Source organism: Hippichthys cyanospilos, chromosome 8, assembly GCF_059441005.1.
Source record: "Hippichthys cyanospilos isolate Australia breed blue-spotted pipefish chromosome 8, RoL_Hcya_1.0, whole genome shotgun sequence".
NCBI lineage: Eukaryota > Metazoa > Chordata > Actinopteri > Syngnathiformes > Syngnathidae > Hippichthys > Hippichthys cyanospilos.
The window spans coordinates 8,331,056-8,342,676 of NC_142376.1; the positions used below are offsets into that span (position 1 = coordinate 8,331,056).

At 42.3% G+C, this 11,621-nt stretch overlaps 1 protein-coding gene across 4 annotated transcripts in view; it reads left to right on the forward strand.

Moving 5' to 3' along the window:
• The window catches only part of LOC148420032 (leucine zipper putative tumor suppressor 2 homolog), a 47,045-nt gene extending 35,809 nt beyond the window's left edge, over window positions 1-11,236 (forward strand). For all 4 annotated transcript variants that reach the window (XM_088422076.1, XM_088422078.1, XM_088422077.1 and 1 more), the window contains 7 exons: window positions 3,338-3,955; window positions 4,757-5,383; window positions 5,946-6,068; window positions 6,151-6,297; window positions 7,134-7,586; window positions 8,726-8,830; window positions 8,966-11,236. In XM_088422076.1, coding sequence (XP_088278202.1) covers window positions 3,371-3,955; window positions 4,757-5,383; window positions 5,946-6,068; window positions 6,151-6,297; window positions 7,134-7,586; window positions 8,726-8,830; window positions 8,966-9,148 — 2,223 coding nt within the window. In that variant the 5' untranslated portion in view covers window positions 3,338-3,370 and the 3' untranslated portion in view covers window positions 9,149-11,236. The remainder of the gene's footprint in view (window positions 1-3,337; window positions 3,956-4,756; window positions 5,384-5,945; window positions 6,069-6,150; window positions 6,298-7,133; window positions 7,587-8,725; window positions 8,831-8,965) is intronic.
• Window positions 11,237-11,621: the final 385 nt, after the last annotated feature.

An 11,621-nucleotide genomic window follows, 5' to 3' on the forward strand; every position in this document is an offset into this window, starting at 1 on the left:
TCTTAAGATGTTTTCTATTTTTAGAGCTGACGACAATGTTTTTGTTCTTTCTCTCGTGTTGTGCCGATACCGAGGACGATGCGTGAAATAAGCAAAGTGGAGATAGGGACAAAAGCCACATTTCCACTTCAAGTTGTGCGAACTTTCTATAGCTCCTGCAATCGAAAAACCATCAATTAAAAATAAGAAAACAACAATAACAGCAGTTTGGGTCAAAAGTGGACCGACCCACTCCATGGGTCAATTCGATTTGTAATCTCAGTGTTTCAAAGCAACCTAATTTTGGGGGTAGTTAGGTCTAAAGTTACTCGTTTTAGTTATTTAATTTAAAATAAATGTCAAAACTCGGGTCTAATTGACCCTAATAGGGCATCTGTTTCATTTGGACTTAAATTAAGTTATTTGTGACCCATCTGGTTGAGAATGTGCAACCCTAAACAGATGGATCAAACACAACCCAAATTGAGTCAAAAATGGATTGACCCAACTTTTGACTGTAATCAACAATTTAAAAAGTTTCAACTGGTCAAAAATTTTCATTGAATTTGATTATTTTTTATCCAGCTCTAGTTACAGTGTTAAAATCATTGTTAAAAAAAAAACAATTTATGGAAAAAATAACTCTAATTGGGACCAAAATTAGATGACCCAAATTTTGTGTGAAATCAACCAAAGTTAAAAAGTTTTATCTGGTCACTCCTTTGTCACTGTTTTGGGTTATTTTTGAACCAGCTATCGTTAGACTGTTCAAATCTTTGTTTAAAAGAAAACTGGTTAGTCAAAAATAACCCTAATTGGGTCAAAAATGAAATAACCCAACTTTTGGGGGTGAAAAGAACATTTTACCCAATTTGGATCATTTTTCACCCAACTGTTGGTAGAGTGTAAAAAAAAAAATGTTATTTAAGAAAAATACAGGACTTGAAAATAAATGACGGAGCGGAAAATTGACCAAATGGGGTCAAAAATGTTTAACCCAGCTGCTTTCAGAACGATCCGATCACAGGATACAGGACACTATCAAATTACTTCCACTGAGGGCTGTCTTTTAGTCCCAAATTAGATTTCTTGCAGTCCAATATCCAAACACAAGGTAGAACTCCAAAGCGTTTTCATTCTGAGGTGAAGCTCCTGCCGTCGAAATTTGCTTCATGGAGGTTCTTGTACTTCACTTATGGAAGGAAGATTTAGCTCACTCTTCAACATCTGAGAGAAAAATAGCGTTTGGGATTTATTGACTGAGTGGCAGGAACAAAACCAGACCCTTGGAGGTCATACTAGTGGGAGGGCAGGTCACATCTCCACTCCTCGGGGGGTCACGAGGTTAGCGCTCGGGGGGTCACACTTGACGTTCTCAGAGGATTGTTAATGCTATTATCCCTGCCTTAGAAGATGAACAGTGTTAGGGATAAAGGCATAAAACATAGAAGGTGGTCAGGAGGTGTTGTTTTTTTTTTTTTTATAGGGAGCAATCACATCGTAATCATGGCATTAGCTGTGGATTTTTTTGCAGTAACAAATGCATAAATCAGAGAAATAAAAGCCACAGTTGGCTGATCAAATACAAGTAATTGCACAGTCTGTTGCTTTCTATGTTTTGTATTGTTTTTTTTTTTTTTTAATTGTGGGCCGGATAGCATGACTTCTGCACAATCGGCCACCTTCCTGGAGTTATTTTAGTCCGTTTGTGTAATCCAAAACTACAATAGGTTGTTCAGGAAAGTATTGTTTGTCTTATTTCAATGCCGACATCTGTTGCACAGATTGGCCAAGATTCTTTATGCGTCTCTACACTACAAACAACTTAAAGATGTTAGGTTTGGAGAGATAAGAAAAGAGTTTGAGAAAATGTGTTGGGATTGTCAACACAAAGATGATTGGTCTGCTTTCAGGAAGAAGCATGGAAAACAGTGAATATTTGAATTCTGAGGTTTTGGAAATTGAAAATGTACGACTTTAGTTGTCCATTGATCGTTATAACCATTCAATTCCAAAGACGTATTTTTACATTTTATGTAATCTCAGACACTAACATTTTTTCAAAATTTATCTCGCGTTTGTATAAAGAAGGGTCTAAAAACGCTGGTACTTAATAAATCAATCACCAAAGTTATCAAATAATTTAGTAATCGAGAGTAATAGACTTCTTCGTGACCGGATAAAATGGATTACTTTAGGACCTAATGTCATTTTTTGTTCACATTAGTACTTAAATGGCTGAAGTAATCACAATTTTTTGGTAGGGATTTTGTAGTTTTATATAGCATATCACCACACACCTTTTTCCACCAGACCCGACTGAAGTATTCCACGGTGCCACAATAGTGTTAGTCCTGGCGGCACTTATATCTGCTACGGATTATTCCGCTTGGCCAGACGGATTTAGGCTTGGCACGACAGGCCGAGGATGTGTTTTCACCCGGGCAGCCGACACCGATAATGCTGTCTGCAAACCGAAAGACTTCTCTGCTGCCTCGCTTACACTTTGAATGGCATGCACACTAGCGGCATCATGTTAGCATGGCAACGTTCTGATCAGATTGATCAGCGGCGACTTTTCAGATCGGGTTCAGTCAGGGACATCCCCAAAAATCGCAGTGGCTGTAGAATCCGCTGATGGTGATTCATTTGTCACTAAAGCCTTCTTTGCTCCTGCCTCATTAGTGGAATTAGCTATTAGCGGCAGCATTGTCAGGGAGTTGCTTTAGCGCACCACAGATCGCATCTGTTAATAATTTGGAGACTTTGCCGCAGAGATTTGCGAGAAAAACAAAATATTTGATAGCTTGACTCATAATGTAAAGATTTCACATCACCGACAACCAGTATTTATTTTCAAATGCAACAAGAGCACGAAGACCAGCAGGTATATGAAACGAAGTGGAGTAGGACCTATCATTTCACATTTTTTGCTACAATTTATGGTGGTCCGCACCGACCCATTCGGTGGCGATATTTGCTATTCCAAAGTAAGGCTAGACAATAAATGAAAGTATTTCATTAATAAGAATCAAATTAATGAGATGAATCTTCATTTTTAGAATTCAAAGATTGGAAAATGTGTAAATTGTTGGGAAAAATAAGAACAATTTCGTGGAACAATTATTGGAGTCTAGGTTGTCGGCTGATTTCGTTCAGGCAAGCAGAGAAGGCCTTCCTTGCTCTGACCGCCCTCCACCGGTTAGCATTAGCGACAGGAGCTCAGTGAAGACGTCCGATACCAGTCACTGATACTTAAAACAAACAAAAATGCAAAATAGGAAGATTGTGTGTCAAAGAACTTTGTCTTCAACGGAGGAACCCCTTGCAAGATGTTTTCTACTGTTTCCTCACCCAGGGTGCGAGGTGTGGCTAACACCGTCGCGGTGCCATGGCTCTGGTTCAGGCTCCTCCCATCACTGAGCATCCGGATCCTGCAGTGGACAGCCAGCAGTGCCAGGCGCTCTCCTCTTCTCACTCCCGCCCGGCCTCCTGCAACTCCACCAGCGCTATGGGTTCCGTAAGCAGTCTCATATCGGGCCGGACGTACCAAGAGAGGCACTGCCGAGCGGTTAGCGAATTCACGGCCAGGCAGCGGCGCTCGACGCCGGCAACCAGCTGCTTTCGACTCCAGGACAACACCCTCCGCAGCGCGAGCTCCTTGGAGCAGCTGCTGGTCATCTGCAACCAAACGCACGAGCAACAGGCCCAGGTTCTACCTCCGCCGCTACCCACTAAGAAGCAACCACGGCCTGGCAACTCTGCAACTGCCGGCGGCGCAGCAAGCACTGGGGTTGATAATAAGTTGGGGTACGCGAGCAGCGAGTTGGTGGTCGGAGACTGGAATGACAACGTGGTGGTGGAGGCTCTGAGTCCCTGCAGTGACTCAGAGGAGCAGCGGGAGACTAGGACTCTGAATGGCAATATTGGAGGGCCGCCTCCCAAACTCATTCCCGTTTCCGGACAGCTTGAAAAGGTAAGTACGCTAAATCACTCGGGCGTAGTCTACACGTTGTTGGGGGTCTTGCAAATGGGTGGTAAAAACTTTATCTGTTACTCATTTGCCCTATACGTGCTGTTTTTTTTATATAAATCTTATATAAATCTGAAGGTTTCAAACTCAGACCAAAGTGGAGATCTGCCTTTCCGGATCCACATTTGCGTGTAGAGATTCTAAACTGGAAATTTACTTATCACTCTACATTTGCCGCTCCGATATGCAGACACAAGTGACGTTAAGAGACGGTTAAGTATATGGATGAATTTGTCAAAAACACACAAGAATAGTTCAATCCCTGACTTTTGTGGTTACATATATCATAGTGGTGTCGCCAGGCCTTAGCTGACTGTCTTTGTTCAGTGCCAATTTTACTGACGGTAAAATAAGGGTCATGTACGGTACAAGTCTTTCGTAGTGTTACTTTTCCTTTTCATTCTTAAGTCAGCCGAAAAATAAACATCGCAGCCTTGTTTTCGATCATAAACAAGCTACATGGCCGCGCTTGATGAAAGTGCACATTTGCGATGTTAGAGGTAAGCAAGTATATATATTCATTGTCCTCCTTGTACATGATGTGATACAACTTATTACGCAATCGAACGAATGTTGTTCAAACACCAATGTGTGGACATAATTACTCTTGTTTTGAGTTATGAAGTTCTAAGTCGCCCCCCACAATGTGAGAGTTGAAACTTGAGTTGAAAGAAAAAAAAAAAATACGGTACTTGTTGATTCATCACAGCTCAACTTTTGCTGTTTTTTTGTTTCCTTTTCCAGAACATGGAGAAAGTGCTGATCCGTCCAACAGCGTTCAAGCCTGTCGTTCCCAAGAACCGCCACTCGGTGCATTACCTTTCCCCGCGACCGGGTGGCTGCAGTCTGTCTGAGAGCCAGGGCAGCCTTAACCTCCTCCTTCCCCTGGCCGGCGGGGCAAACGCGGCCGGCGGCGGCTCGTCTTCGGATGAGAAGCGCGACTCTTTCAGCGGGGGGCGCAACGCTCGCGGCAGCCAGTCCTGCTCCATGTCGGACTCCGGGAGGAACTCCCTTTCCAGCCTGCCCACTCATAGCAGCACGGGCTACAGTTTGGCGCCCAGCGAGGGCTCCGGCTCCGGCTCGGCCCAACCGGAGCCCGGGCAGGTTCTGGTCAGAAACACTTCGGGCGGAACCGGGATTCACGCTCACTCGGATAGTGGGCGCTCGTCGTCCAGTAAGAGCACCGGCTCGGGGTCGCTTAGCGGGCGCGGGCGACCCCTGTCGGACAGCGGCTCCTGCGGCCACTCCTCGCCGCCGGCCGAGGGCTACGAGGCCGTGGTCAGGGACCTGGAGGAGAAGCTGAGGGAGCGCGACATGGAGCTTCAACATCTGCGGGAAAATCTGGACGAGAACGAAGCCGCCATCTGCCAGGTGAGACCGAGGGCGACCTAATGACTCACCAAAATATGAGACGAAATCCATCACGTGGCGCTCGAGCTGATATTTTTGGGACAGTCTTTTGTTTATTTTTCCTCACTTGACATTCTCATTTTTTTTTGTCTGGCCCCATCATTGACTTACATCGACTTCCATAGAGTCTAACAATCCTCAAAAGTCAAAGAAACGTCTCGTTGACTCAACTCTGCAAGCAACCCATCACGTGGTCTGTCTAGACGTACCTCACAGTTGGTTCTTGAAACCAGAACGTTTACATCATAGGTGACTGACCTTAGCACAGGAACGGCAAATGATAAGGTAGAAAAACAGCACAGGTTTTTAAAAATACAAAATAAATGCCTTTGATTTGAAGGACTGAACAAGATAACGCACAAGCGTTGCTACTCGCTGTTTGGTAAAGTCAGAAAAGTTGCTCCTCTCGCTCCTCGCTGTTCGATAGTACACTAAGTTCTTATGCCGTAACGTAATGTGCCAGGATAAAATCGAGTACGTGACACGATTTGAACCTTGCAACCTGACTGCCTTGCCTTAAAAGGTGTACGAGGAGAAGCAGCGGCGCTGTGAAAGGGAGATGGAGGAGCTGCGGCAGAACTGCGCAAGCAAGATGAAGCAGGCCTCCCAGAAGGCCCAGCGGGCTCAGCAGGTCTTGCAGTTGCAGGTTTGGACACTCGCACCCATGACCTCAATACCGTCCTTTGTGCCGTCGTCATAAATGGTGAAGCCAATGTCCACGTCGCCAGATATTTCAACTGCAGCAAGAGAAAAAGAAGCTGCAGGAGGACTTCTCGTCCCTGCTGCAGGACAGGGAAACTTTGGAGCGCAGGTGCGCCACCATCCAGCGGGAGCAGACGCAGCTCGGCCCAAGGCTGGAGGAGACCAAGTGGGAGGTGGGACACGTGTTTTTTCGAGGGCGGGTTTGTGATGTTACTCTAGGAAATTGTGAAAAGCTCAATTAAAACCTTAACATACCCCTAGTAATATTTTGACCATTTTTGGATCCTTTTCTTCCACATCATTCTTAGAGTAGTTTAGCCAAGGCTTGGCACAATCCTTGTATGACAACGAAGTGGTCATGCCATGTTGGAATTTGTCATGTCATCATCGGGGTGAAATTTCAGCTCCTTAGTGTCTTCCTTCAAGGCTTTCCCCATGTGAAATGACTTTGATGTAAAGTACAAAGATTGGCCAAAATACCACACAAGGAAACATGAAGCTAAATTTGAAACCCTAATTTGAAACACAAACCCTACTTAGAGACCCTAACCTTATTTTGAATCCTAAGTTCTAATTTGAAACCCTTTCTTTAAACCCTTACTCTATATAAAAACCTTACTTTGAAATTCAGACCTTTCTTTGAAACCCTACAACGAAACCTTAGCGCTACCTTGAAACCCTAACCCTAATACCAAATCCTAACAAGAATATGAAACGCTTTTCTGCACCCTAATGCTTCTTTGAAGCCCAACTTTGAAACCTTGATCTGAATTTGATTTATTAACCATGCTTTGATACCTTATTTGGACCCATTCTTTGAAATCCTCAACCTACCTTTAAACCTTATTCAAAAACCTTAACCCTATTCTGAAACCCCAAACCTAATTTTCAACGCTTTTTTAAAACATAAGACCCTCACTCTAGTTTAACCATACTTTGAACCCGTTTACCCGACTTGGAAAGCCCGCTACGAAGCCCTAAGCCGACTTTTCGGTCGCCGCGTACCCAGGTGTGCCAGAAGTCGGGCGAGATCTCGCTGCTCAAGCAGCAGCTGAAGGAGATCCAGTCGGAACTGAGCCAGAAGGCCGGCGACATCGTGGCGCTGAGGGCCCAGCTGCGAGAAGCCCGATCGGAGCTGCAGGCCGGCCAGGCCCGCTGCCAGGAGGCCCAGGCCGCCCTGCGCACGCGCTCCCTGGAGCTGGAGGTGTGCGACAACGAGCTGCAGAGGCGCAAGAGCGAGGCCGAGCTGCTGCGCCAGAAGCTGGCGCGCCTGGAAGACGACGCGCTGCGCCTTCGCGACTCCCTGCCCGCCGCCAAGGCCCTCCATCGGGGCCGGGGCCCCGCCGGGAGGCCGCCGCCCGCCCCCTGCGCCTATCGCGATGCGGAGGATTGGGGAGGAGAGAGCGACGAGACCAAAGCGCTCAGGCAGAATGCCGAAACTCTGCTGGGACTCCGGCAGCAGGTCTGTCCGCGACTCAGCCTTTCGTCCTATTTGCGGGGGAATGCAGGGATGGGCAAGTACCCCTGGACCGGGGAGGCCTTAGTATACCTGGTTGGTTCTTTTGTTTGTTTGTTTGTTTGTTTTAATGGTGCAGATTGGTTTTTGTTAGAAAATACCATACACTGCTTAATGTTCTTTTTCAGAAAAAAAACACCTTGCAATACTGCATATGCTATTTTTTTTCCTAATAGGTTTTTTTTTATATCAACAAAAACGGCTATACTGCTTTACATGCTTTTTTTCACCTCAAAAATGCCTTACTATACATGTTTTTTTAAAGAAAAATACATGAAAAAATACTCTACATGTTTTTAAGCTATTTTTTTGTTTGTTTTCCCAGGAAAAAAAAAAACAAAAAAAAACCCCACCTTACACAAGGTCATTCTTTTTTTTTTTTAACAATAAATGCTCTAAACGCTTAAAAGGCCTCCCTAAAAACAGCAAACTATAGATAATTCACATAGTGGGAATGGAATCCAGGTTACTTTCATTAGAGACATAGGTTTACACATCCTGGTTAAATTTTAACTTTTTTTCCCCCGAAAAAAAAAAAAAACTTACTATACATTTTTTTTCTGCCCATAAATACCTTACTATACATTGCCTCTTCTTGTTTTTTCAGAGAAAAAAAATACACTTTACATACAGTCAAGAAATGCTATGGTCGATTTGTGTTTTTTTTCAAACCTTACATTACATGGTTGTTTTTCTATTTGTTTCTAGAAAAAAAAAATCTCATCACTAAATCTACCCCTCCCCCCAAAATCATGTATTCATATGTGGTTGTGCTTTTTTTTTCTTGAAAGATACAAACATACATACTTAACCTTTGTTCTGGTTCCCTTTACATTTTTATTTTGTTTAGCATAACTGGTCATTAAAAATATATATTTTTTAAAAAGCTTGACTACCTGACTGATTTTTGTTGTTTTTAAGTCTTACTATAAATGATCTTTTAATTTATAGTAAGGTGTGTTTTTTTTTTTTTTTGGGGGGGGGGGGGGGGCAACCATCTGCTGTAACGTTTGTGTTTGCTTGCAGTTTTCAAAAAATAATAATTGATATACGTGGACATTTAAAATTTTTTGTTTGTGTGTCAGGTTGACAGGTTGAAGAGTGAGCTGATGTACGAGAGGAGGACGAGCGAGGAGCAGCTGTCTCGATTCGAGGACGAACGCAGGGTGTGGCAGGAGGAGAAGGAGAAGGTAACATTTTCTTTTGGTTCTTCATGACTAATCGGTCTCGTCAAAAATGTTCTTCCAGTCAAAAGTTTGGAGACACCTTCCAACTCCAAGGGTGTCTTAAAAGGTCACGAAATTCACGCCAATATCTCTCGTCAGGTGATCCGCTACCAGAAGCAGCTCCAGCAGAACTACATCCAGATGTACAGACGCAACCGCGACCTTGAGCGGGTCATGCGGGAGCTGAGCCTGGAGCTGGACAACAGGGACGTGGACGACTACGAGGTGCACAGCGGCAGCAACGATATCCACTTTGAGGAGATCACCGCCACGGAGATCTAACACACACACACACACAACAGCTGGCTTTTACCTCTTGAGCAGCTCCCAAAGGTGCGTTCTTCTTCTACTTGCTGCACTCCTCGTGATCTTTCATACAGCGTTTTTTTGTTTGGTTTTTAAGACTTTTATTCCACCACTACAAAGTCGGCACAAAAACATTTTCTTCTGAAGCGGTGTGAAGTGTTCAAATCAGGGAGGAGGAAATGTAACGTTGAAAAATAAGCAAAGAAAGAAAAAAAAAGTTGGCTACGTGCACATTTTTTTTACACTAAACAGTGCACAACAAGCATGTATGTCATGACATGTGATTACGCCCGCTATGTCTGCTATTTAATGTTGTGCTGTGTATTCTTTAAGGGGAATATTAGCCTGAGCATGCTAGCAGGTTCTTCTAAACTGATAGTACCACTCCAACCCTTTGGATGGCGATAGTGAGCCAAGCTATTCACCAATGCCGCTTTTCTCTACTTTGCTTAGTTGTTTTCCACTTACTGCTAAGCTAACGTTAGCATATTTTTCTCTTCAAGCTGTGGACCCTCGAATGTTACACTGCTTAATCAGCAATGGTTTCGTTCGCGTTAGATGACAATCTACAGGGATTGTTTTGGCCCCTCCCACATTCCTCAAACTGATTTTTAGTACCTGTTTGTGGTCTATCGCTGTCCAAAATTATACAGTCAAGATATTTCCCTGATGTTACAAGCACTCAACCAAATCATGTAAATTTATCAAAAGTCTGTTAGCACAATGCTAATATAGCACAAAACATCATAGAGAGGTTAACACATATTAGCTTGGCTGTAACTGATAAACCTTTAAAAAATGGTTATTTTCGCACACTTGGAGCAAACAAAGCAAACAACAAGATTGCATTGTACTTGTTAAACATCACCCAAACCCAGATTTAGTCTCATGAAGGTCCACTAGCTTTATGCTAATGAGAAATACCATAGACAGGCTAATACAAATGAGCAAAGCAGTACAGTAAATTTGAATCCCTTAAGGAGCTGCTAGATTGACACAAACAGGTTCAAAAGTCCGTTTTGCACAAGTAAACGTTAGTGATTCTTACTCTTTTCGTCTGCTGTCTCCTTACTAAAAAAGTATATTTTTAGCAGCGTTAAGAAACTAAAAATGGAGTGTCTGAGTCCCGCCGCCGCTGCTTCTTCAGGCTGCTGTTTGAACTCGCTTCAATGCGCGCTTTTCATTTGTTCCGTTCAGCTCAGCTGGATATTTTTTCGGATTCTCGCAGCGCAAAGTCACAATCATTTCCAACTTGTCTTCCAAAAGCTATGTGAGCGGGAGCCAATCAAAAGGCGCGTAGAGACAAAAAAAAAAATCTTTTGCTCACAGCATTCCTAAAACTGCGAAGCAAACACCTGTCCACCGCGCCGTACAGTATTTGATTTAACCGCGACAAAAATGGAACCAGCTTCGGTGGCGGTTGGAAACTTAATCAGCGCCGCAAGCTCAGCTTTAATTCTGATTATTTTTATTACCCAGCATGACAGCGTACATTTTATAGACTAAATATATATTGAAAAGGAAATCTATATCGTGAAGGTTGTATATTTTTATATACAAATATGAATAAAGCACCTACTAATATTCTTTTTTTGTTGTTGTAGCAACATATATAAGTATATATAAGTATTATATAAGTATTATATAAGTATAAGTTATATATGCAGAAGACTGCAAAACTCACAACAGAAATAAAACTTTAGAGGTCCCAAAAATTAGCCTACAAATAATTATAATAAACATAGATTCATATTTTTCATTCAGATATTTAGTGTGGCCGTGGGAAGTTTTAAGACTGTTACTTCTGTTTTTGATTGTAAATATGTAAAAGAGTTGATAGTATAATCTTGGATATTTCATTTGTAGCCACTGTGATTATAGACCAAAGCAACCTAACTCATTATTTTTGTTTGTTTGTTTTGTTGTGGCTTTTGTTATCCTTTTATAATGTTAGCTTATGTTACGTCGCACTTGATTCATAAAGTAGACGTCTTATTTGTAAATGTGTACATTTTTTGTATAAATTACTTTTTTTCAGTAAAGAGCAAGCTGTCACACCTTCAACCTGACTCATGTTTGATTTTTTTTCCCTCATAATACATGCTATTTTTTTGCTAGTGTCGTAGCATTCCTTATTAAAATATTCCAATAAAAGTAAAAAGTACATTGAATTAAAACAAAAACCAAGTGATTAAAATCCGATGAGTTTCTTCTGACATTTTTTAAAAAAAGAATGAACTTCAAATAGACAAAATATATGCTAATTTGCTAGCCTAGTAGCATTTCTACTTAATCAAAAATATTCCAATATTCCAATCCCAATAATATTTGAAAACAAAAACTATTTAATTACTGAGTACCCAATATCTTCTGATACTTTTTTTTTAAATAGCACAAATGTTCAATAGAGAAAAATATATGCCATATTTGCTAGCTTAGCCTAGTAGTA